At 43.6% G+C, this 23,528-nt stretch overlaps 1 protein-coding gene across 4 annotated transcripts in view; it reads left to right on the top strand.

The window, feature by feature from the left end:
* OSBPL10 (oxysterol binding protein like 10) overlaps window positions 1-23,528 on the top strand; it is a 349,809-nt gene that overhangs the window by 217,429 nt on the left and 108,852 nt on the right. For all 4 annotated transcript variants that reach the window (XM_059390786.1, XM_059390789.1, XM_059390788.1 and 1 more), the window contains one exon: window positions 22,451-22,661. In XM_059390786.1, the coding sequence (XP_059246769.1) occupies window positions 22,451-22,661 (211 nt within the window). The remainder of the gene's footprint in view (window positions 1-22,450; window positions 22,662-23,528) is intronic.

Consider the following 23,528-nt stretch of genomic DNA (forward strand, 5'->3'; position numbering starts at 1 on the left):
AATACGTGTTAGATGAGCTTTGCTCAGGTGTGTGTTCCAGTGCCCTTGGCTGTGCGTTCTGTGTTAATGAAGCAAAATACAGCGCATCTGGGAAAAAAGAGGAAATTCGCTGATCTGTATGTGAGGCTACTTTGGAGAAATATTTTTTCCCCACCCCTCCTCCTTTGGAAAATTCTGAAGTAACATTTGTAATCTGTGATGAAACTGTGGAAAAGATGGAAAGGCGGCTAACTTTGTGCATTCATGAGATGACAACTGATTAAGATAAAAAAGCATAAATGGATAGCATTGCTGTAGGGCTGAAGGTCAAAGATTCATGCATGTCACCCAGGGTTAGGAAAATCTTAAGCCCTTCTCAGCTGAGTGCTGGCTGCTTTGCACATTTCAAAACACAGTTCAGCCTGAAACACGTTCAATTTGCAGGTGAGACAGGTTCTGAAGATCAAGAGACTAATGAAAAATTAAGAATTAAGAAAACCCAGTCTCATTATTCACGGATCCTTTATTTACAGATTCTCCTACTTGCTAAAATTTATTTGTAAGCCCAAAATTGTTAACTTAAGGGGCAGTTGTAGTCATTTGCAGACTTGTAAAACATCCCCTAACGAGTCACCCAGTGCAGCCATTCTGAGCTGGAAGTCACACAAGGTGATGGTCTGCCTGTTGTTCCTGCTTCCATGCAGAGGAGAGCAGAAGATGGATCCCCGAGGGAGGAGCTCCTTATAGAGCAAGCAGCTCTGCCTTCGGGTCCAGCTGGATGGGGTTTGAGGGCCAACTCTGGTGCCCATGAGTGGGGCGGCCCCAGGCAAGTGAATTAAGAGTTGTGAACCCCATTTTCTTTTTTGCAAAGTAAAAAAAAAAAGAGAGAGAGAGAGAGAAAGAAAGAAAAAAACCTCCCAGGATGAGGCGTTTTTAACATTTAAGGTTATCATCTATGGTATAAGTGCATATGTGCTTGCGTGGGTATGCGTGTGCCTGCCTGTTACCAAACCCAAGTTGGGCTGTGTTGCTGGAAGGAGCATTGCTCAAGTTTTGATTGGAAAGGAATCTGAGCTTTTTTCAGGAGGCTGGCAACCCAAGGAGAAGGCAGACTCTTGTCCTCATGCCCACTCTGAGGTTTCTGCCTGGCCCACAGTGTTTAAAGGGGTTTAGGGTAGTCAGTGGGTAAAGAGCGCACAGTGGCCTATGGCATTTCTTGGTCACATGTGGATTTGATGATGTCAGCTGTGAACATTATCTCAGTGCTCTGTGGTTGTGCGGGGGAGGGGGAGGTCTGGTTCTTGTTTCGTGAAGTGCCCCAGTACTCTCTTCTTCTGCAAAGCAGGGCAAGGTCTACAGATACACAAAGGAAAGGAAGGTTAGTAAACTCATTTGTGTGACCTCAAAAAGAAAAGCATTTTGCTTAAAAAAAAAAAAAAAAGAAAAGAAAAGAAAACTGTGGACTGATAGGAAGCCGAGGTGACTTCAAACAGACTTGGTGGCCTCTGGGGCCTGGGAAGGTTCTAGTTCTTCACTTCTCAAGGCCAATGGTCTGCAAGTCTCAAAGAAAGTAAATTAGTTCTCTTACAGACTAAGGGCCTTAGGTCAGCGAGGAAGGAGTGTTTAAGGGTTTAAGACCAGCTGGAGTGCTGTTACACACACACACACACACACACACACACACACACTCTGCTACTGATTCGTGTTGCTAATTCACTGTTCATGGTGACTTCGTAGGACATAATTACTGTGAATAATGAGAATTTACTGTACTGCCCAAGTGTTATACAGGAAAAGGATGTTATGGAAAAGACAGTTTTCAATGCTAATGACACTAGCTTCTTTTACGGGACATTGGCAAACAAACCTCTACAACACAAATGGTATTTAGTTGATGACAGTGTCACTAGAGGCTCCCAGGAACATCCCCTTGTATTTCCCTTACGGGTGATAGTTCAGTGTTTTCATGGTGACTGTGGAAACTGACTACTGTGAAGAAGGAGAATCAACCGTAATTGATTTGGTAAAGTTATTTTTAAAACTAGATAAATCAGTTGGGGCACCTGGCTGGCTTAGTGGAGCATGCAACTCTTGATCTTGGAGTTGTGAGTTTAAGCCCCATGCTGGGCGTGGAGCCTACTTAAAAATTAAAAAAATAAAAAATAAAATCAATAAATCAACGATTTGCTTTTTACAGCAGAGAAGGCAAACGGTTCTGCAAGAGAGGTGTAATATGGTTTTTATTGAATATATTGCCTCTTAAATACACTGGTGTTACGATGCCTGGCTAGAATAACAGGATAGTAATTCCCAGTCTGTTCACTTTCCCACTGGTGTTCATCGTCACCACAGTTCACATTTATTGAGCATTTCCAACATGCCTGTCACTATTTTAAGCTCTTTACACGTAGTCTCATTTAAGTGTCCCCATAATAATTATGGTAGAGGTGGCCATGGCAGGAACCACCGCAGCAACCGCCAACACTTCCGCAACGTTTGCTGTGTATTAGGACCATTTCCAAGTGGTTCACGATGATTGACTGATTTATTCCTCACAACATATCTATACAATAAGCACTATTAGGAGTCCCATTTTATAGGTAAGAACATCGAGGTCCAGAAATATGGAACCATATGCCCAAAATTACACTTCGTGGTGCTGAGCCTGGGCAGTCCAAGTTGGGGAGGTGTGGGGGAATGGGGAAGGCCCTCCTTCCACCAGTAAACCGAATTACTGGGAAATTTTACATGCTCTCCACTTTCTCTTTATGTATTAATTTTCCAGGCAGCCAAGCTCAGATTAATTAGTGCCTGCAGGTACTTCATCTGCTCAGTGTCACGGATTGTAACCTGGCAAGTGTGGAACCAAAAACATCAGTTTTGCAAACTGGCTTTGCAAAGAGACTGACCTGTTTGTCAAGGAGAACTATCCACACATGATAAGTGGTTAAGCATTATGGCCTGTTGGCATGGCCTTTTCTTTACCTTAAAATTGTCAATGGGATGTGACCTGTGGTAGTCAACTACGGGGGAGTTCGCACAAAGAAGAGGAAGAGATGCTTGTTCTTCCAGTGAAACTTGTGTGGGGCCCTCTCAGGTTAGGAATCGGTGAATATGGCGTCTCCCCCAGAGCTGCGTCAGCCTCCTTTCTCCTCATCTGTACAAGGAGCTCCTAGCCTGGCATCCTTAACTTTGTTTATTGATTGATTTATTATTGGCCACAAGCCCCTTTGAGAATCTAATGAAAGCCAAGGACTCTTTCCTCCTGAGGAAAAGCCTCCTAGGCACCTACCTGCCAGGGAATACATTTTGTGGGTGTTCTCAGATCTCTTGAGAAGCCCCTTGAGAAGCATCCTAGGGTTCATGGATTCTGATGTGGGGCTGCTGAGTGAACCCATCAAGAAAGAATTCTCCAGATGTTTTTGGTGCAAAAGGGTGATTTTATTGTAATGCACAGGGATAGGGCCACTTGGCAGAAAGACCCGCATTGGGATTGTGAGGAGCCCTTGATTATATACTTTTAAGTTGGAGGGGGGTAGAGATAAAGGAAGTCTCTACAGGGATTTCCATATGCTCAAGAAGACTTACAGATGCTGGATGTCTGGCTCCTGTCAGGCTAAGATTGCTTTTAGTCTCTAGCAAAACATCAGCATTAAGGTGTCCATTGAGCTCCATGAGGAACGACACACCCGTGTCTTTCAGGTATTTATCAATATGCTATAAGGTGTAAGGAAATTTGATTTTATGTATATTTCTCTTGCCTTTGTTCTCAGAGAAGATTCTAGAACCATCTCTCTCAGGGGGTTGATGAGCTTTTTTCACACTTTAAAAATACCTGACTGAAGTCAAGCAGTCATCTATGTTTCTTTGCTTTTGCCTGAAATATTTGGATGATTGTTTGCGGCTACTTTGGTTTTATTATGTGGGCCAATTATGGAAAGCAAGAAGTCCATGCTGACTGAGGTAGGGTTCCTTAGTGGTTTAAAGATTGGGAATCACTAACCTTTATGGGGCCTCTGTCTTCATTGGTTTGACCCTTCCCAGAATCCTGTCAGTCTGGACAACCCTTACTCTATAAATTTAACAGTATAATTTTATACTGCTTTTGCATGATTTCCTATGTGAATGCTTTGTTTCTTCTATTCATTCTTAAAACCTTAGGGAGCCATGTCTGTTGGCCCTTTCTTGTTCTCGATGGGGTTTGGTACCCATTAGACCAGTGGGTGTATGTGTCTATAGCTGCCCTTGTCCCAGGAGAGAGCAGTGTCTGGCAAAGGTGTCCAACCTTTTGTCAGCAGGGGGCAGCAAGGGAGTGGGTAAAAGATGGTCATTGTTCAGCCTTGCCAGGCTTTTCAGAGCTGTAGAGCCCTTAATATCTACCCAACGAGCAAGCTGAGGAAATTGTTTCTAACATAAATGCAGGTCTATTAAAATGTAGCATATTTTTCAGTTTGAAGTAATATCTTAAACTTTTTTTTTCCTTTCTTTTTTTTTTTTTTCCCTACTAAAGGAATTGCATTTTGAAAAAGATATTTTTGGTTTTCGATGCATTGGGGTGGAGTGGAAGGTAACACAGATAGTCAGAAGCTTCTGAGGGAGCCAGGGAGCAGCATTTCCTCATGCTGAGCCATTACCTTTTATTGCTACTGAATTTACATGAAAATAAAGCCAGTTTATCCCAAGAGTGAAATATGTATTTACATTTTAGTTATGGAAGGAATTACAGCATGTGTTTATTTTACAGTGGGGAATCCTGAGAAGGTATCTGGAAGAGGAGCTAATATTACACATTTTCTAAAAGGTTAGTTTAAAGATGGTGAGTTAACAGTACCCAGCTAAGTCTAAAGGGAGATAGGCATTACTAAGTATTTTCTGAACTGAAGGAGAAAATGTAATTTCCTTCTGTAAATGTTCAGATTAGCCAAAATTAGGCAGCCCCAGCTCTGGCACAAATATAACAACTGAAAGAGAGAACATTTTCACCAGAAGAGAACAAACCTGAAGACTTGAAGCAATGGCCCAAAGCCTGAAGGATGCATTTAGTGGGTCATTGAAAACTTTTTTTTTTTTTTAAAGGTTTTATTTATTTATTTGACAGAGAGAGATCACAAGTAGGCAGAGAGGCAGGCAGAGAGAGAGAGAGGAGGAAGCAGGCTCGACGTTGAGCAGAGAACCAGATGCAGGGCTCGATCCCAGGACCCTGGGATCATGACCTGAGCCAAAGGCAGAGGCTTAACCCACCGAGCCACCCAGGTGCCACGGGTGCTGAACACTTAATCAGCATCTCTCTGTACTAGCTAGGTGCAGGGAATATGGGGCTGCTCCCACACCTCAAGAACTTAAAGACAGAAAGGTAGGTGCTCATGGCAGGGCCTTGGAGGGATTGAGGGTGTAGTTTCTCCATGGAGAAATGCGAGCTTCATGGAGAGGCACTGCCTTGATCCAGGCACTGTAAACCTAGTCGGATTTTGACTGTGAAGGGTGAGGAAGAAAGGATTTCTAGAGAAGATGTTTGCCTGACAGAAAGTCAAGAGGTGCCAGGTTGCCCAAGTGGGTAGTGTGTTCACGAGAAGGTAGGGACAAGGTATATGAGCCATGTTTTGTGAGAATCACACATAATTCTGTTTTGGGAAGCTGTACTTTCCAGGGCATTGTCAGGACCAGACATTTTTTACATCTCTGGTTTGGTGATGGTCATGGGAAGAGGAGAACTTCTGTGAGAGAGAGAACTGTTTTAATCATAGCTGCATAGGGAAAACTGCAGAGGGCTCTTGGGAGAGTTGGCTAATGTAGCAAAATCCATTTCCACAAAGTTAATAGATGTGTTAAAACGACCTGTGAACCTGATATGAGAAAAGAGGTAACATAGCTAATTGGGTTGCTTTCCAGACTTTGGAAATAATCAGAAAAGGTATAAACTGAGAGGGGACTGTGGATTGAGCCCTTATGTCTTCTAAACTCCTTTTAGACTGGGGGGCTTTGCATTATTACATGGTAATGATGTGGGAAACAAAGGCAGAAGAAAAATTAAATTTCCTTACTACTTAGAGCCCATTGACAAGTCCCTGAAACAGGCAGAGCGACCTTCCTCTGAGAGATCAGCTGCCTCAATGCTGACACTTTGCTAAGGGCAAAAGGCAATCTTAGCCTAACATTATCCCAACCCCCGAGGATCTTGTAAGTCTTCTTTAACATATAAAAATTCCTTTGAAAACTCCTGTATCTCTACTCCTAAAGATACATGTTAGCAATCATCCTCCAAGCATATGGCCTACTGATATACATCTGAAGGGTCTCATGACTGAGTTTTTACTAAACGGTAATAAAGGTCCTTTTCCTAACAAGGACTAACCCCCTCAGAATCCTAGAAACCTTGTTTCCAAAACACCTGGGAGGCTTGTGCTGTCCCTAATCCTCCTCTCAACCTGAAAGTATATGGTCATTCACCCATCACAACCCCAGTGCAGCTCTTTCTGCCCACAGGTCCTGTGCCCATGCTTTAATAAAACCACCTTTTTGGGCTGAAGACGTTTGAAGAATTCTTTCTTGGCCATCAGCTTCAAACCCCAACATTTCTTACATCATCAGTACTGTCACTGAAAGAGGGGGGTAGTCTGGGCTCATTTGAAGCTGGATGCTTATCATAGCATTTTTAAGAAGTTAGTATACTTCTAGAACCCCCTGTCAGGAAGTTGTGTAACTTTGATGTTCATGTCACACCAGCATTAAGTTTTGGGAAATCCCTTATTATTTGACTAGTTATTACAGATGACATCAGTCAATTGATGTCCCATTGGATCCATAAGTTTTCCTGTAAAGGGAGTTTTCAAAAATATTTGCAAATAGTGTACATCCTTCTATCTCATGAATATCAGAATCCTAGATCAGGTTAAACATCACAAAGAGAAATGGTGGAGAGGAGCCCACATACTGAAGAGATACCAATGTTGGCTGATTGCACCAGCCTATGCATCTCCTCTTTGGCCAACCCATCACATTGACTTTCTCTCAAATCTGAATTTAGAGAAAAAGGAAGCCAGACCTATGAAACTGCATAGATTTGGCTTCCCCATGGCTCTGCTGGGATTCAGACAGGTTGGGAAAGTTTTCAGTTGAGCAAGAGGAGAGAGAGCAGGAAGGTGGGAAACTATAGAGATAAGAGACTGGGGGATCTCTGAAGGACAGTGGAGCAGCCCTTTCTAGTAGATTCTGGGTACCTCCTTCCCATAGCCATGCAACAGATCCCCTTCTTGAGCTAGCATGGGTGGATTTCCACTCTTCACTATGAATGCTCTTTGACGGTGGTCCCCTGGACCCGGGGAGACATGCAGGGAAAGTATGAAACCTTGTCCTCGATTACTGATGCTCTCTGTCTTGCTCTGAAAAATCAACCCGTTCAGAGCTGGTATTGTACTTCTTTGACTTGTCAGCTTTCAGATATAGTTTGGCTGTGTTTGTACTGAATGCATCTCTTCAGAGCATTCCGATCTTACCTTCTTTCATGCCAGGAAATGGGGAAAATAGCCAGTTCTTAAGGAGATGTCTGGAGGGTTTTTTTTTTCATATATTCATGTACTTATTTTATATTTTTTGCCTACAGTTTGCCAGGCTCCGTCCTAGGTGCTAGGAAAACAATAGTGAACAAAATGTAGACCAGGTCCTCAGGGCGCCTGGGTGACTCAGTTGGTTAAGTGTCCGGCTCTTGATTTTAGCTCAGGTCATGATCTTAGGGTCCTGGGATAGAGCGCCATGGCAGGCACCACGCTAGGGGTGGAGCCTGCTTAAGGTTCTCTCCCTCTGCCCCTCCCCAACTCTCTCCCCTTCTTAAAAAAAAAAAAAAAAAAAAGAGAAAGAGAGAAAGATTGGGAGCCAAGGTCCTCATCCTCATGGAGCTCAGAGCCTTATAAGGGTGGGACAGATTAACCAATGGGTACCATAACACATGACTTAACTACAACCAGGATGGGTTCTGTGGGTGATGGAGACCATAACCTTCTGGGGAGATGGTGGAAACCTACCGGGTAAAAGCAGCCTATAAGGTGAGGTCTGAAGAAAGAGTAAAAATTAACCAGGAGAAAGGCATTCCATGGACTGCTTAGAAGATGAGCCTGGAACCCATTCAGGTAGGGCCTTGTTTTTCCCAGTACCATATAGATTATTTTAGGAACGTAAAGGAACTTGGGACTGTTGTGTGCTCAGAGATGTCTAAAGTGCAGTTCAAATGTCCTGTTCCCTCTGGGATATTGGTGCTGGGGGAGACTCACAATTAAGACTAAAGTTCCAAGGTCTTAGGACAAAAAGGAAAATATACATTCTTCTTTGAGTGGAAATAGTAACACCAGACTTGGGGCATTGGAAAGGTTTTCTTGGGTTTGCTGGAGAACTCATGCCAGCTTGTTAGAACTTCTTGGAACCCTGGAGATCGATCCTCCCTTCCTCCGTCCCTCCCTCTCTCCTTTCTTCCCTTCTTTCCTCTTCTACCATCTTTCTTTCCCCTTTCCTTGCTTTTGCTTTGCTTTCTCTTTTCCTTGCTTCCTTCTTTTCTCTATTCATCTACCCAACATACATTTGTCAGGCATCTCCCGTGAGGAGTCTTCTGATGAATAAGGTCCCATGACCCCATCCTCCAATATGGCAGGGGATGAATGGATTGGTTTGGTCATTAGGCTGGGTCCTGGAGTTAGACATGTATGGAGCTAATTATAATTTAATAAGGTCTTTTTGTGCATTTATTTATATGAATAATGGCCATGTTTTACACACTCTAACCCTTAACTTTCTTAAAAATTGTACATCAGAGTCTCAAGGCAGTGAGGAAGAGTGGGGATGGACCCATGCCAGTTCATTCCATCTCCAGAGAGCAGTTTCCACGGCAAGCACCTGCAAGGAGTGGTTCACTCATTTGTAAAGCACCGTGTATTCTGTATCATGACTCTATCTCCTATTTGAGCACCTTGAGGATTACATTATAAGCAGTTTGTGTGCAGGAATTGTGTTCTCTCTTCTGTAAAATGGTGACTGTCGTATCATTTACTCAGTGGAGATACAATAAATATTAATTACTGGTGGCTTATCCCCTAACATAATTTTCCTTGTCAGATTAATGAAGCAGATTCCTGATAAATGAATTTGTCTCTCCAGAGTTTCATTTGCCAAGGCTCAAATGCTATAAAGGATTTGCCTAGAGGCATAAAATTCTTGTCCAATTTTCCCCCCCTTTTCAAGTGCCCTTTGGAGATGCATTTCTTTCCTGAAAATAATTGGCACTAGTGAAATTAATTTTAGCTGGAAAAGAGAACAGAGTTTTTATATCCCTGTCTGCTACTCTGGATGGATATTTGAACTAAAAACAAAAAATTGTGAAAGAAAGCAGCACGCATTTCCTAGGTGGAGATAACAGGGCTTGGTTTGATGTAAACAACGTGCTACCAAGTTGGAAGTTAGAATATAGATGTCTATTGGCCTCTTTTCTTTAGGAATTCTTAAAAACAGCCTTGTCTCTCTGCAAAACAAAAGAATTTCCCAATATGGAGACTAAATATCCAGACACTTAGAAGTTGTTTGAGAAAGGCTGAGCCACGCATGTGGGATATGAGCAAACAAAGATAAAGCAGGCGTAAGAAAATGGTTTAATTTCAAGAAAATGGTTTAATTTTGCTCTTGCTGATCTTTGGTTTGTGAAGTTGCATTCTCCAAGAGATTAAAAAAAAAAAACGGATACACCAAGTAGCATTTGCTGAGAACTGGCAGATCAACCAGACTTCTGAAGACCTCAGTAAAACCCCTTTTGATTTCTGCTTTTTACATGACTTAGGTTAAGTAGTTTCTGATTTGAGAAGGTCTAAGAGGAGCTTAAACACTCCAGTGAAGCTTCCACGCCTTTTGCAGGACAATCCTTACCTAGATGGTATAGTTTCTGTTTATGGATCACTTTTTCTTCCCCCATTGGGCATTTTACCCAGAGCTTGTGGTCTAACCTGTGCTTGTTCAGTTCATGGTGAGTTGGCCCATGGATTAGTCAGCTCACTCTGCAAACCTCTGCTCCCTTTTCGGTAGAAGTCTCTACTAGGTGGGCATCACACCATGGGCATGTGCGGAGACATTCTTGTGTCTCCTGGGAATGAGGTAGAAGACAGAGCCATCTGGACCCAGGACACTGGATTCTAGTCATGACCTCTGCACTTCTATGATAATTATGATTTGGGCCCCAGTGTTCTGTAAAAGGAGAATCACAATAACTGTGGCCAGGGCGGAGCTGGGAGGACAGGAGATTACGGTTGTGAAAGCATTTTTGTACACTGTAGAGCTCCCCTTCCCCACCATGTAGAGTAGCCCTGCTTCTCTTATCCACCATCGGACTGTTACTGTGGCTTTTATACTGGAGGAAAGGGAAGAGCGTGAGAAGGGGAAGTGTGGGGAAAGCAAAGGGCAGCTTTCTGCTTAGCTCTTCAGCTTCAGGGTTGGGTTCAGTTCAGATGTGGGCCTTGGGCAGGCTTGGAGAAGGGGGACAGATGCCCTCCCCTTGTCTGGTGGGTTCTGGGGATGGACTAACTAGGCAGGTGGACAAGGTTCAGGTAGAGCTGCCCTCTCTTCACTGGGAGGGTTTGGGGCCCTCTGTAATGGTTTCCCATCATTCCATTGTCCTGGGATCTTCTAGGAGAGAACTTTAGTGTCTTCCAGAGTGTTCTGGATCCACGTGATTTTCCCAGTAGTCCTTCTGCTCCCTTTCCTCAGGACTGGAGCTTCCCTCTCCATTGGTGGGGACCTCCCTGCCATCCACACTGCTGCCTCTATCCTGAGGAAGGAGACACTCTGGACTCCCATTAGTCTTACTTGCTTAAACGTTCTGTACTGGATAGGGAAGGTTCTTTTTTTATTGAACATATTTGACATATAACATTGTGTACTTTATGGTGTACAGCATGTTAATTTCAGGCATTTCTGTATTGTAATGTGGTTGCCATTGTAATGATATTTAGCGCCTCTATCACATTCTGTAATTATCTTTTCTTTATAGTACTTGGAATAATTAAGTTCTAGACTATCTGAAAGTTGGATGATTATAGTACCATATTCTTGTTTATATTCGCCATTCTATGTAGTAGCTCTCAAGGGCTTATTTACTACTCGTTGCCAGATAGAGAAACTTCTTCATCTTTCTTTACCTCATGTTATAGAGGGACATCCACAGTGAATAGGTGTGCAGTAAATTAAAACAATGAGATACTGGTTTTTGATGGGAGTGGGGGCTGGGGGGAGGGTTGCTGATGAAGTTGGTTAGGAAAAAAAGATTATATAGAGAGAAAGGACAGCTGGTACACTGCTGAGGGAAGACAGCCCCCCCCCCCCCAAGGGTGAGCTGGCAGTATTTATCAAAAATTTAAAATTAATGTTGAGTACTGTTAAATCCTGCCACTCGTCTTCTAAGAATTTAAGAAAATCATCATAAATTTATGCTGAAACTTAGCCACAGACAAGTTTGTTGAATTGTAATTTGTCATAGGGAAGAAACAATCTCTTCATAATGTCCAACAGTAAGGAATTGGGGAATAATTTGTGGTACGTTTGTGCGATAGATTAGTCTGCAGTCTTTTAAATAGTATTGTCAAAATTTATTGATGGGACATTTAGGTGGCTCAGTTGGTTGAGGGTCGTTGTTATCTCCAGGTCCTGGGATCGAGTCCCCTACCAGGCTCCCTTCTGAGTGGGGAGCCTGCTTCTCCCTCACCCTCTGCCTGCTTGTGCTCTCTGTCAAATAAATAAAATCCTGAAAAAAATGTATTGACATGGTATATGGAATAAAAAGGGTTACAGACAGTATTAGGATGTGCAACTATTCTCATAAAAAGTAAAATTCACGTATGCATGCATAAAAATGATGTAAGTATTTGTGCCACGATTTGAACATATGTTTTCTGTGGTTTGGGATGTTTTATGGTATTGGTTTTTTTTATTATTTTTTTTCTGTGGTAAGCATCATTTCCATACAAGGAAAAAAAGGGAGGAAAGATGTTTTCAGAGAAAACAAAGTGGACAGAGTTGGGAGTCAGTCGCCTGCTGTGGGCAGGGCTAGTCAGGAGCCCTGTTGTTGAGTGTTGTGCCATGGAAGCCAACCTTGTCTCCAGGGAGAGTGAGGGCGTCTTCCTCTGGGCTCGGCACCTGGTTCTTCTCTGTGGCTTTGTGTGTGGGAGGCGGAGGGTGCAGATAAATGAGTAGTCATTAAGACAGATTATTTTCTGATGCCTCCCCTTCTACCCCAGATCCTTCTGTGGCCTGTAGCATGTGCTCTTCAGGAAGAAGATGTGAGAGGATTCCTCTTGTATCACGTGTGCCCCTCATTACCAACATGTTAACATTCGGCACTGACACCGGAGTTAAGAAAAAGAATAGCTTTTAACCTTTGCGTAGGCATATTTTGTTACATAATACTGAAAATCCTTTCTCTACCTCAGTTTTTCCTGTAGCAGGAATTACATGTGAACAAGTGTTGGAGGGTTTGCATCAAAGGAACTTTGGCTCTAAAGCCAGGGTCTACTTTGCTGGGAGTTAAAAGTCTTATACAAAGCAGCCATTAAAATGTCGGTACTGATGTGGAAAGGTATCTGTGGTGTGTATATTAGTTTTCCAGGGCTCCACTAGTAAAGTACCACAAACCCAGTGGCTTAAACAACAGAAATTTATTGTCTCATGGTTCTGGAAACTAGAAGTTCAAAATCAAGGCACTTGGCAGGATTGGTTTCTGCTGAGGTCTGGGAGGGAAGGGTCTGCACCGGTCTGTCTCCTTGGTTTAGAGAGGGCTGATCTGCCCTCTAGGTATGTCTGGGTCCAAATTTCCCCTTTTTATGAAGATACCAGTCATACTAGATTACAGTTCCCTCTGATGACCTCATTTTAACTTGAATTTCCTCTGTAAAGAGCCAGTCTCCAAATAAGGTCATATTTGACGTACTGGGGTTTAAGATATCAACGTAGGGATTTGGAGTGGGGAGAGACACAGTTCAACCCATAGCAATGTATTTTCCCCTTATTTAAAAAAAATAACAATAGAAGAAATCTCAAACATAAAACATCAGAGAAGGGGCGCCTAGGTGACTCAGTGGGGTAAAGCCTCTACCTTCAGCTTGGGGCATGATCGAAGGGTCCTGGGAATGAGCCCCACATCGGGCTCTCTGCTCAGCAGGGAGCCTGCTTCCTCTTCTCTCTTTTCCTGCCTCTCTGCCTACTTGTGATCTCTGTCTGTCAAAACAACAACAACAAAAACAAAAAAAACTTAAAAAAAAATCAGAGAAGGTAATATTGAATCTCCTTGTCATCATCAATAGTTTCAGCACCCCCAAAGCCAATACTATTTCATCGTTACTCCTCCCCACTCCCTGCCCTCCCCCCAAACTGGATTACTTTGAAGTCAGTCCCAGGCATTACAGGTGATACATTCCAAGTGACAAAAATTTACACAATTATTTGTAAGGGATGATCCTTCTAAGATAAAATAACTTGTGGGTGCACACATGAGTTGGAAGAGTCAGAATAATACCAGAATGTTAATAGTGCTTATTTATTTCTAGGAAGTGGGATTGCGGGTAATTTTTACTTCCTTCTCTGTAACTGTTTTCACTGACTGATTTCGTTGGGATGGTGGTTGATGGAGTGAGCCAGCCTTTTGCAATCAGAAAGCAAAGCAAAGCAAAACTACAACAAAAAGGCCCAAGTTGTTTCCAGGTGGTGAGAAACGGTGGGGCAAGGAAGAAACCGTGGAAGAAACTTTGTCCTAGTTGTTCTCTGAGGCAGGAGGTAGTTATTTTACTTCCAGAATCTGAGAAAGGGTGAGGAGGAAGTACACAGGATCGTGTCTTCAGGTGGAGAGGGCCCTGGAGTGTGGGGACTGCTGTGACAGGTGACCTCAGCCGGACACCTGGCCTCTCTGGAGATTTCCCACTGGGTAAATGAAAGCGGGGTACCAACGGGACCCTAGATTTATTTGGCTGTGGTTGCTGTTATCTCCTATTTCTTGAACATGGTTTGGTTTTAGGAGCTGGTCAGGATAAAATTTGTACTTCGTGTGTGTGTACTATGGAGTTATTATTGGGGCTGGTGAGGAAATAATTGTAGAAAAGCCAAAGGTGATGCTAGGACAGAAAGGAATCTGTTTTTAAGAAATAGAGCAGACTTGGGGTGCCTGGGCGCCTCAGTCAGTTAAGTGTCTGACTCTTGATTTCAGCTCAGGTCATGATCTCTGTGTTGTGGGATTGAGCCCCATGTCAGGCTCTGCACTGAGCATAGAGCCTGCTTAGGATTCTTTCTCTCTCTCCCTCTGCCTGTCCCTTCTTTAAAAAGAAAAGAAAAAAAAAAGTAGACCTCCCTCCCACACATCTTCAGAAAGTGGTTTGTTTGTTTATTTGAGTGTGTGTGTGCACATTTCAGAATTTTGCCTTTGCCTTCTGCTCTTGTCAGCATGGGCTCATTTATGAACAGCACCGAAACTTCTGGATAGCAGCCACATGTTTACTGAGGCTATGGAGGGACCAGAACAGACTTTGGGTCACCTTCATCTCTGGATTGGTCTTTCAACCACTCTTGTCTTTGGTTCCTATCCCTCTCATCTCATATGATAAAGGCCAGGTGTCAAAGTGTTGAATTTAAAAATGCTGTTAGCCTGTCTTGTCTCCCAGGAATGGGATGGATGGAGAAATCTGGAACCACGGCTTACGTTATTTCGTGATGGTCAGCCTCTGTGATGACACCTGGAAGCCCAAAGTAAAGTGGGCGTGTATCTAGAAAGTAGGCAGAAATCTAGAAATGATGAATGCTTCTCTCCTGTCAATTTTCTAAAAGGAAGAGTTGCTTGTGTTACCAAGAAGTGCATGTTAACCTTCCATTTGGCCAGTTAGATCTGCTTATGAAGCAGTCTTCAACTTGGACGTAGAAATAGAATGTCTGCACTTACATATCTTTGAAAAGAAGGCAGACTTTTATGTCCGCAGGCATAACAATGACTTCAGGCCAGATTCTCCCCTCCACCACCCAGAGCTGAGGGCAAGGGGGCTTCCTGCCAAGACAAGCACTTGTGGAGAAAGCCAAAGACATTCTCTCTCCCCTGGAGGCACCAGGGGTAGGGAACCTTCTTCTGTGCTCTCAGCCCTGGAGGGGACCAGTCGAGGCCCTTGAGACAGGAGATAAACCAAGCAGGTCAAGATAGCACCATGAAGGCTCTGAGGTTAGATGGTTATTGAAACCACAGGACATAAAATTAGGCTAGGGGCCTGTGTGCTGTACATAGTAAACTCGGTAGCCTGCTAAGAAAATAATCCCAGTCAGACCTAAAATCTCCCACTGTGACAGCCAGAATGACCGGGATACCATAGAAAATCTCGTCATAGCAAGAACCAGTCAAGTCACAACTTGAATGAGAAAAAGAATTATCTGATGCCAAAATTGAGAGGGGTCAGATGTTAGTTTTAGGGGAATAACTGGTCACCCTCATCTGTGTACCCATGGTCTGACTGCTTTTAGGCTCTAGTGACAGAGTTGAGTGGTTGCCACAGAGACCCAATGGCTCCAAACCCCTTAAATATCGACCATCTGGCCTTTTATAGAAGTTTGCTGACCCCTGCAATAAGGCCATCAAAGACATAATGGTCAATTTTTTGGAGATATTCTCTCCCCCTCCCCTTTTTGTTTCCTTTGGTTTAGAGCATTAATTTCCTTATATCAGTCTCTCCATTCTCATCCTGTGTTTTTAAACTTTCTTCTTTGTAATCTCATCATGTAGCCAGCAGCCTCCTCCTTTGGAGATGGACCCCATTTCCTCCCACTCATCTTGTCTCTTATTACTGCTGCCCGCTCTCTTAACCCTACTGGAAAATGTAGATTTGGTAAGGTCTGTCCACTAGCTAGGGTTTTCTTTCTCTGCTCACATAATAAGACTTGAGAGCATTGGGGGAAGCCCATAGGACTGTGTTTGGACGTATAGAGAAAGGTTATTATTCCAGGTGGGTTCTGTGCCGGGAGAGAATAGGAGACATAGCTTGGGGAGTACAGCAGGAAGAAGGAATCGTTCAGGTGTGAGGCCAAGACCTACTGTGCCCCAACACTAGGGAATTTGGAGGAAGTCTTTGGAGATTGGAATGCCAGCTCTGCAAGTATCAGCAATGTAGTCTGTTGATCCGGCAAAATGGCTTTATTATTTACCACTGGGAGGGAGGACAGCACATCCACAGGGGATTGTCCGTGTCTCCGAGTAGGGAAAGCAAGGTCCGAATTTGAGAATTCGAAGTTTGGTTTGTAACACCAGAGCTTGATTGATTAGGATTAGGTACACATCAAGATCCAACAGTTCAGGATTGGTCTAAACAGCTAGGCAAGGATTTTGAGGCAAGGCATTCAAAGGATTGTAAGATACAAACTGTTGATGGTTTCCATTACAGAGTTGATGGAAATTTTAGGAAGTTTTTCTAATGAGCTGTCTTACCATTTTGGGGGTGGCAGTTTCTTGGAATATTAAAATAATGCTAATGAGGGGGGTGGAATAGTAAATATGTGTTAAGGGAGGCAGTAAGCTCTGTGTGTGTGTGCGTGTGTGTGTGTGTGTGTGTGTGTGTTGCTTCTAAAGGTCCCTGAAGCATGGCTTTCAAGCCTAGCTGAGGACTTTGGCTAAATCAACTGCCTAAAGTCACCCAAGGATTGACCCCTGACCCAGAGGGAGACTTAAAAATGGCTTCTGAAATCCACCAGGTAGAGAATAAATGCTAAACCAAGGCCACCTTGACACTGGCATCACATTGCTTGGTCTTCCTCCAAGCCTCACAGATTGAGTTACCGAAGGTGACGGAAATCTGTAAACCCAGGAGGGTCTGCCAACTGAGCAAGCAGCCCTGGTAACTTGAGGATAAGGAGTCTTTATCTCGAGGTGCCTGATGCTGATTCTTTGATTACCAGTGGATGAACTGGTGTTCATGGATATTTGACCATGGACTCGATCTTTCAGGCATCTCTCAAAACCTGCTCCAAGGTTGCAGTTCTGAGAAGTCTGAAACAGTCAGACTTTGGAAGCCCCTGGGCCCCTGCTTTCCCCTTCAGGTCTCTCTTCAGCCGGATCTGAGCTCTTTGAGCTGGATCACGTTAGGTTTTAGCCTCTTTATCGTGGTTTCAGCTGTTGATCAAGAAATAATTCATTCAAAAGGTAAGCCAACGGGTATTTATTTGGGCAATGAGAATTGGAATTCGGGAGACACAGTTCATGTAGAAACCCGACTCTTGTTTCAAAGGGAACAAAGGGGGTGGAGTTACAAAGGCAGAAAAATGAGTACTGTTCTCATTCAGGTCCTCTATGCAAAACAGGGATTGAAGCTAGGTTAACCAGCATTGGTTGGGTTAGCATGCAGATGGAGGGTTGAAATTTGTCAGATCCCACTGACTCTTTTTGAAGTGGAGATAGCCAGTGATTCAGGGCTCGTCATGAGGAGGGCGTTAAGTCCAGGCTGAGGGTTTGCAACTGGCAAAAAGTTCGCGGTTCTTAGGATGCACATCAATTCCTCCTCCCTGATAGCCTCCTGAGCCCATTTTTTTTTTTAAGATTTTATTTATTTATTTGACAGACAGAGATTACAAGTGGGCAAAGAGGCAGGCAGAGAGAGAGAGGGAGGGGGAAGCAGGCTCCCTGCTGAGCGGAGAGCCCGATGCGGGGCTCAACCCCAGGACCCTGGAATCATGACCTGAGCTGAAGGCAGAGGCTTTAACCCACTGAGCTACCCAGGCGCCCCTCCTGAGCCCATTTTAAAGAGACTTTCTTAGCTAACCTTGCTTACTCCTTTTTGAAATCTCCTTTTACACAGCTTTATTGAAATAAAGCAATAAAATCTGCAGCCACTGATTTTATTAGCATTCTCTCCTTTTGATTTTGTAGTACGTACACCATTCATTATTTGTACTATGAAAAAATGGACCATAGGATTTTTTTTCCTCCGTGACATTTGCTTATCTCTGAAGTTCGATGTGACCTACATATGGTTGATTTTATAACCTCAGAGTTGACATTTTCAGGGGTGGATATCTGAAATTTCATTTGGGGTCCCATTTTGTACCTGTGCTATATAAGATGGTGATATCCCTGATTCTGGAACACCAGGAAGAGATGAAATGTGGGCACTTTGTTCTTAAAAACCATAAACAGTTGATTTATTCTTCTCCTATTGGGAGGAAGACAAACCATAAGTGACTCTTAATCTCACAAAACAAACTGAGGGTTGCTGGGGGGAGGGGGTTTGGGAGAAGGGGGTGGGATTATGGACATTGGGGAGGGTATGTGCTTTGGTGAGTGCTGTGAAGTGTGTAAACCTGGTGATTCACAGACCTGTACCCCTGGGGTTAAAAATATATGTTTATAAAAAAAAAAGAAAGAAAGAAATGTAGAAATCCCCAAAAAAAAAAAAAAAAAAACCAAAAACAAAACCCATAAACAATTGATGTGGATGTGCTTCAGAAAAAAGTGTTAAGGGCTTGGATGTGGAACTTACATAATTAAAGTAAGTGGTTTCAACTTTTTCAAAAACTGGTTGCAGTAGGCAAACCTACTCATCGATGCCTGTGCTTTGCTCTTCTCCTGATAAGTCCATGCGAACCTCGAAGCCGGGTACCTACCTGGGTAGCTGATTGGGTTAAGCATCCAACTCTTGATCTCAGCTCAGGTCTTGATCCCAGGGTCATGAGTTCAAGCCCCACCTTGGGCTCCATGTTGGGCTCCACACTGGGCATGGAGCCCACTTTAAAAAAAAAAAAGAACCTTAAAAGGGAGAGGGGATGCTTTAAACATTTGCCATCAGTATTGTTGCATACAGCTTTTCAGTGCCATATCCATCTTCTCATAGGTGCTTTTAATTAAATTAGTTGTGGAAGAAGCTAAAACATGTTCTTCCAAAGTCTGATGAAGACTCTTCCTCAGTGCCTCTCAGTCTCAGAAATGTTAGAGCAGTAATGACTGTGATACACAGCTCCAAGGCTAGGAATCCTGTCTCTTTGCGGGATCCTTCAATTTCTTGTGGAGCCTGATGGAATTAACATGAAGCGAAGATGACATCAGTGTTCTCATTAAAGGATTGGGTTGGTTTTGTGTCACATGAAAAAGGGGGAGAAAACGAATCTTTAGGGAATGTCTGCTGTGTGTCAAGCACTGTGCTAGACTCAGTTTACCCAGAAAGATGTTGGAATCCATTGGGTTCTTGGTTATTGATAAAACTCTAGCACAGAGTTTCTCAATGGCTTTTTGAGCAAGGCAGAACATGTTTTAGGAGGACTGTACTCTGGCCTGTAAGGTATTAAGCATCCCCGTACCCCCTGCCACTGCTCAGTGTGAAATCATTGTAACTGTCAAGTCTCTCCCATTGCTGGCTCAGATGACCCCCCCCACACACACATACACACACACAAGCAGGCTGTCCTGCCTCGGGCACTAGCAAGAGGCTCTCAATTACATTGAATACTTTCTAGAGAGGAGATATGTGGATTCCATGTCTGGGCATGTGTCTCTGCTGTAATGATGTAGAAAATTCTGTAAGTCAATTCTTACAGATGTAATATGTAATATTTTATGTAATTTTATGCAATTTATGTGTAATAATTTATGCTTACAACATGACAATTACATAACAAGTAATTTATATGTAATATTTTATGCTTGTGAAATAACAAGTATTCTATACTATATCATTGGAATATAGTTCTTTCTATTGATTAAAAAGAAGTGTATCCCATATGCTTAATGGCTTGATTTTACTCATCTTTTAAGCATTGCGTATCATCCGTAATAGTCAAGAACAATGTATTACATGTTTTCTTCATTACGTTTTCTTCTTCCCTTTCAACACCTCATGTTTCTAAGACAAGATTTTATGGTGGGAATTTACAGAAATGTTGACTATGACAAATAGCTCAAAATCCACTTCTCTCTGTTAGTTCTATATATAGAACTGTCAAAGAACACATAAACATTTTGTCTGGTGTCAAGTTAAATTTAACCAGTTGGAGTAATTCTTGGTAAACCTAGACTCATAATGGAGGTATTATCCCTTACTAAATCTTCAGCCCTATTATGTTAATTGAGTATAATGATGTCTGTAGACTTTGTGTCAAAAATCAGTTCCTTTGTACCTCAGAGAAGAGTGAGACTGGGGATTCATTTATTCACGTCACAGATATTTTGCTGTACTTGGGATAGATCAGTGAACAGCACAGATAATGATGACTAGTGCAAATGAACACAGTAAGCAAATGACCAGTTAGGTTGGAAGGTGGTAAGTGCTATGGAGAAAAATTAGTAAGGAGGATGGGGGGGTGCCAAGGGTTGGACTGGAGATACAGTGTTTTTTTTTAAGGATTTATTTTTATGTAATCTCTACACCCAAGGTGGGGCTCAAACTCCCCCCTTCCCAACCCGAGATCCAAGGGTCCAACTGAGGCAGCCAGGTGCCCTTGGAAATACAGTTCTAAATGATGTGGCTTAGGAAACTTTGCAGAGAAGATGGCTTTTAAGCAAAGATCTGAAGGCAGAAGTGAATACTTAACTTAGCCCCTCTTGTGTCCCCCCCCCTTTTTTAAAAAAGATTTATTTATTTATTTGACAGACAGAGATCACAAGTAGGCAGAGAGGCAGGCAGAGAGAGAGAGAGGAGGAGGAGGAGGAAACAGGCTTCCTGCTGAGCAGAGAGCCTGATGCGGGGCTTGATCCCAGGACCCTGGGATCATGACCTGGGCCAAAGGCAGAGCCCTTAACCCACTGAGCCACCCAGGCATCCCTATTTTTTTTTTAAGAACCACAGCACCAGGCATAACCTTTGTAATCTGCAAAAAATAATTTGCATGGCCAGAGGATTGGTGTGCACAATGAGGTGACGAGTCCAAGCCAGGTTGGTGCAGTTGGCTTACCTGTGATTCAAAAACTGTATCTTTTTGAAGTAGTGGCACCTATTTCGATATAAAGGATTACAATGGATGAGCTTTTTTTTTTTTTTTTTTTAAATAAAAGCCAATGACACAGAATGATAGAAAACAGCAGGTGTCTGTTTTCAAAGAGGAAATAGAAAAATAAGGCTGAGCATGGAATGAGATTTGTGGTCCAGTTCCAGGGGTTCCTTACGGAATTATTGCTTCTCCCCACCTGGTGACATCATGAGGGTAACCAGGATCTTCTGGGGTAGATGGCAACAAAGGCAGAGTTAGGGGCTCACATTGAAGATGGCTTTTGGGTGGGGAGCTGAAAGAACAGCCGACCAGAGTCTAGAAACCAGATTTTGGCTGCTACCTCTGATGCAGAGCAGCCCTGGGACCTCGGCGAGTCACTTTGCCCCCTTCCCTTTCCTGGAGCGACTGTTTATTTGCTGGGCATGCACTTTATGTGCTTCGTCTTTTTTGGAAAGTTGTGGAACACAAGGGAGATGAAACTCACAAGCTAACCTATCAACTTCTTTTCTAGGTCTTGACTTCCTTTCTGCTTGATTTGTCCGTTCAAAGATGCAAATAGACTGTGGCTTATCTGAGCTTGTGGATTGAGTACAGGCCACAAAATATGGTTCTTTGGGGCCATCAAAGTTTCAGCTGCAGGATAGGGCTGGCAGAAGCCCTAGGGTTTCTGGGTTTTCGCTTCCTCCTGGCATCTTACACGGTGTGAAAGTCACATCCGATTTAGCATTTTTGGGGTGGAATGATCTATGGCTAGCTTCACTGTGATCTCACTCATGCAAATGCCAGCCCAAAATTTCGCTTCTGTTTCTTGAGCTTCAAAAAGACTGCCGAGCAGATAGGCGTTGGGGCTGGAGGAAAAGTAGGGAGTTGGTCTTGCTTTGAGGCCAAGCCACAGTTCATCCACTGTCTCCGATAATCTGTTGGAGTGAAAGAACCTTAATGACGTCCCACAAAGACTTCTACCTTTATTTTTTATTTTTTTAAAGACTTTATTTATTTGACAAGAGACAGTGAGAGAGGGAATACAAGCAGGGGGAGTGGGAGAGGGAGAAGCAGTCTTCCTTCCTGCCAAGCAGGGAGCCCGATACGGGGGACTCAATCCCAGGTCCCTGAGGTCATGACCTGAGTCAAAGGCAGACGCTTAGTGATTGAGCCACTCAGGTGCCCCAAGACTTCTACCTTTACCATATTTATCACTGACTTGCCCTCTGAAGATCAGTAACATACATGAGGATGGCCCTAATGAACTCTTTTAGCTCTAGAGCTCTTGGGATCAGAGCTGCAGCTGTATGCCGTCGAAGAGATTTACTGAGATTTCACCCAGGCCTGTGTGGTCAAAATACTAACGTGTACTGAGCACCCTCTGAGTAGACTGTCACGCCACCCGCAGTCTGGGGGTGATGCTTCATCTCCCCTCTTACCTCTCTCGTCCAGCCCCCTGGGTGTCAAGAGCTGCTCCCCAGCCTCCTGAAAGGAGGACTGTCCTCTCTCACCTCTTTGCCGTCTTCCCATTTTGTAGATGATGAACCAGGTGGAAGGACAGCAAAAGAACCTCGTGCACGCCATCGAGTCTCTGCCAGGCTCTGGCCCCCTCACTGCCTTGGACCAGGATCTGCTGCTCCTGAAAGCTACCTCTGCCGCCACCCTCAGCTGCCTTGGGGAGTGCCTCCACTTGCTCCAGCAGAGTGTGCAGCAGGTGGGCCAGCCCAGCCACAAGCTGGGGGCCTCAGGTAAGACCTCCACGTGGGCGAGTGTGCCGATGATGTGACCTCCGGGCGATGCGCGTCTGTGTGTGTCTCCCCTGTGGCCTTCCTCCTTCAAATCCACTATATCCACCTTCTACCTGTCTGACCATTTATTCCATCTGTTTCTTCATTTGTCCCTCTCTCCTTCTTGACCCAGTTTGGGCTCTCTTTTGCTTTGGCCAATTAGAACTACAACATCCCACGAAAGATTTAACTAATGTGTTTACAGGAATACTTTGGAACTGCTTTCAGGCTGGCTGGCATCCTGTTCTGTATGTCATTCCATTTGTGACTTGGCACTCCGTGCTGTGTTTCTGAGATATGTTGCTATACCATCCATTTTGCTAACTGCACCTCGATGGGTGTCCACCATCATGCACCCCACACGCTGAGGAAGGACAAGCATATTGTTTCCTGTGCCTGGCCCTGCCCACAGTTGCTCAGGGAGCAGGCTCCCGTATGCCTCCTCCTGGATCTGTGTGAGCCTTCCTCTCCGATACCTACCAGAAGCATTTCTAGCTCTTTTTCAAGAAGCTAGAGATAATAATACTCTTCCTCAAGAGGCCTAAATCCTTTTGGAGGAAGACTTAATCAATAAGTAGATACAAAGATACTAGGGAAGATTAAATTCAGGGATGAAGATGAATGTCATAGCTCAAGGTTGGTCACGTTGAATGTCATTACAAAGTATTGGAATGAAGAGACCAACAGAAGCCTCTTTGAGCTTTGTTGCCCGGTGTACATGTAATCAGGAAATGAGACAACTTAGATGATGAAAGAAAAACTGGCTTATGAGTGACAGTCTGTATTTCATGCTTTTCTCAAGTCCTCTTTGCCCTTTTGTTGTGTTGA

The sequence above is a fragment of the Mustela nigripes genome, chromosome 2 (genome assembly GCF_022355385.1).
Source record: "Mustela nigripes isolate SB6536 chromosome 2, MUSNIG.SB6536, whole genome shotgun sequence".
In the NCBI taxonomy this organism is placed as follows: Eukaryota; Metazoa; Chordata; class Mammalia; order Carnivora; family Mustelidae; genus Mustela; species Mustela nigripes.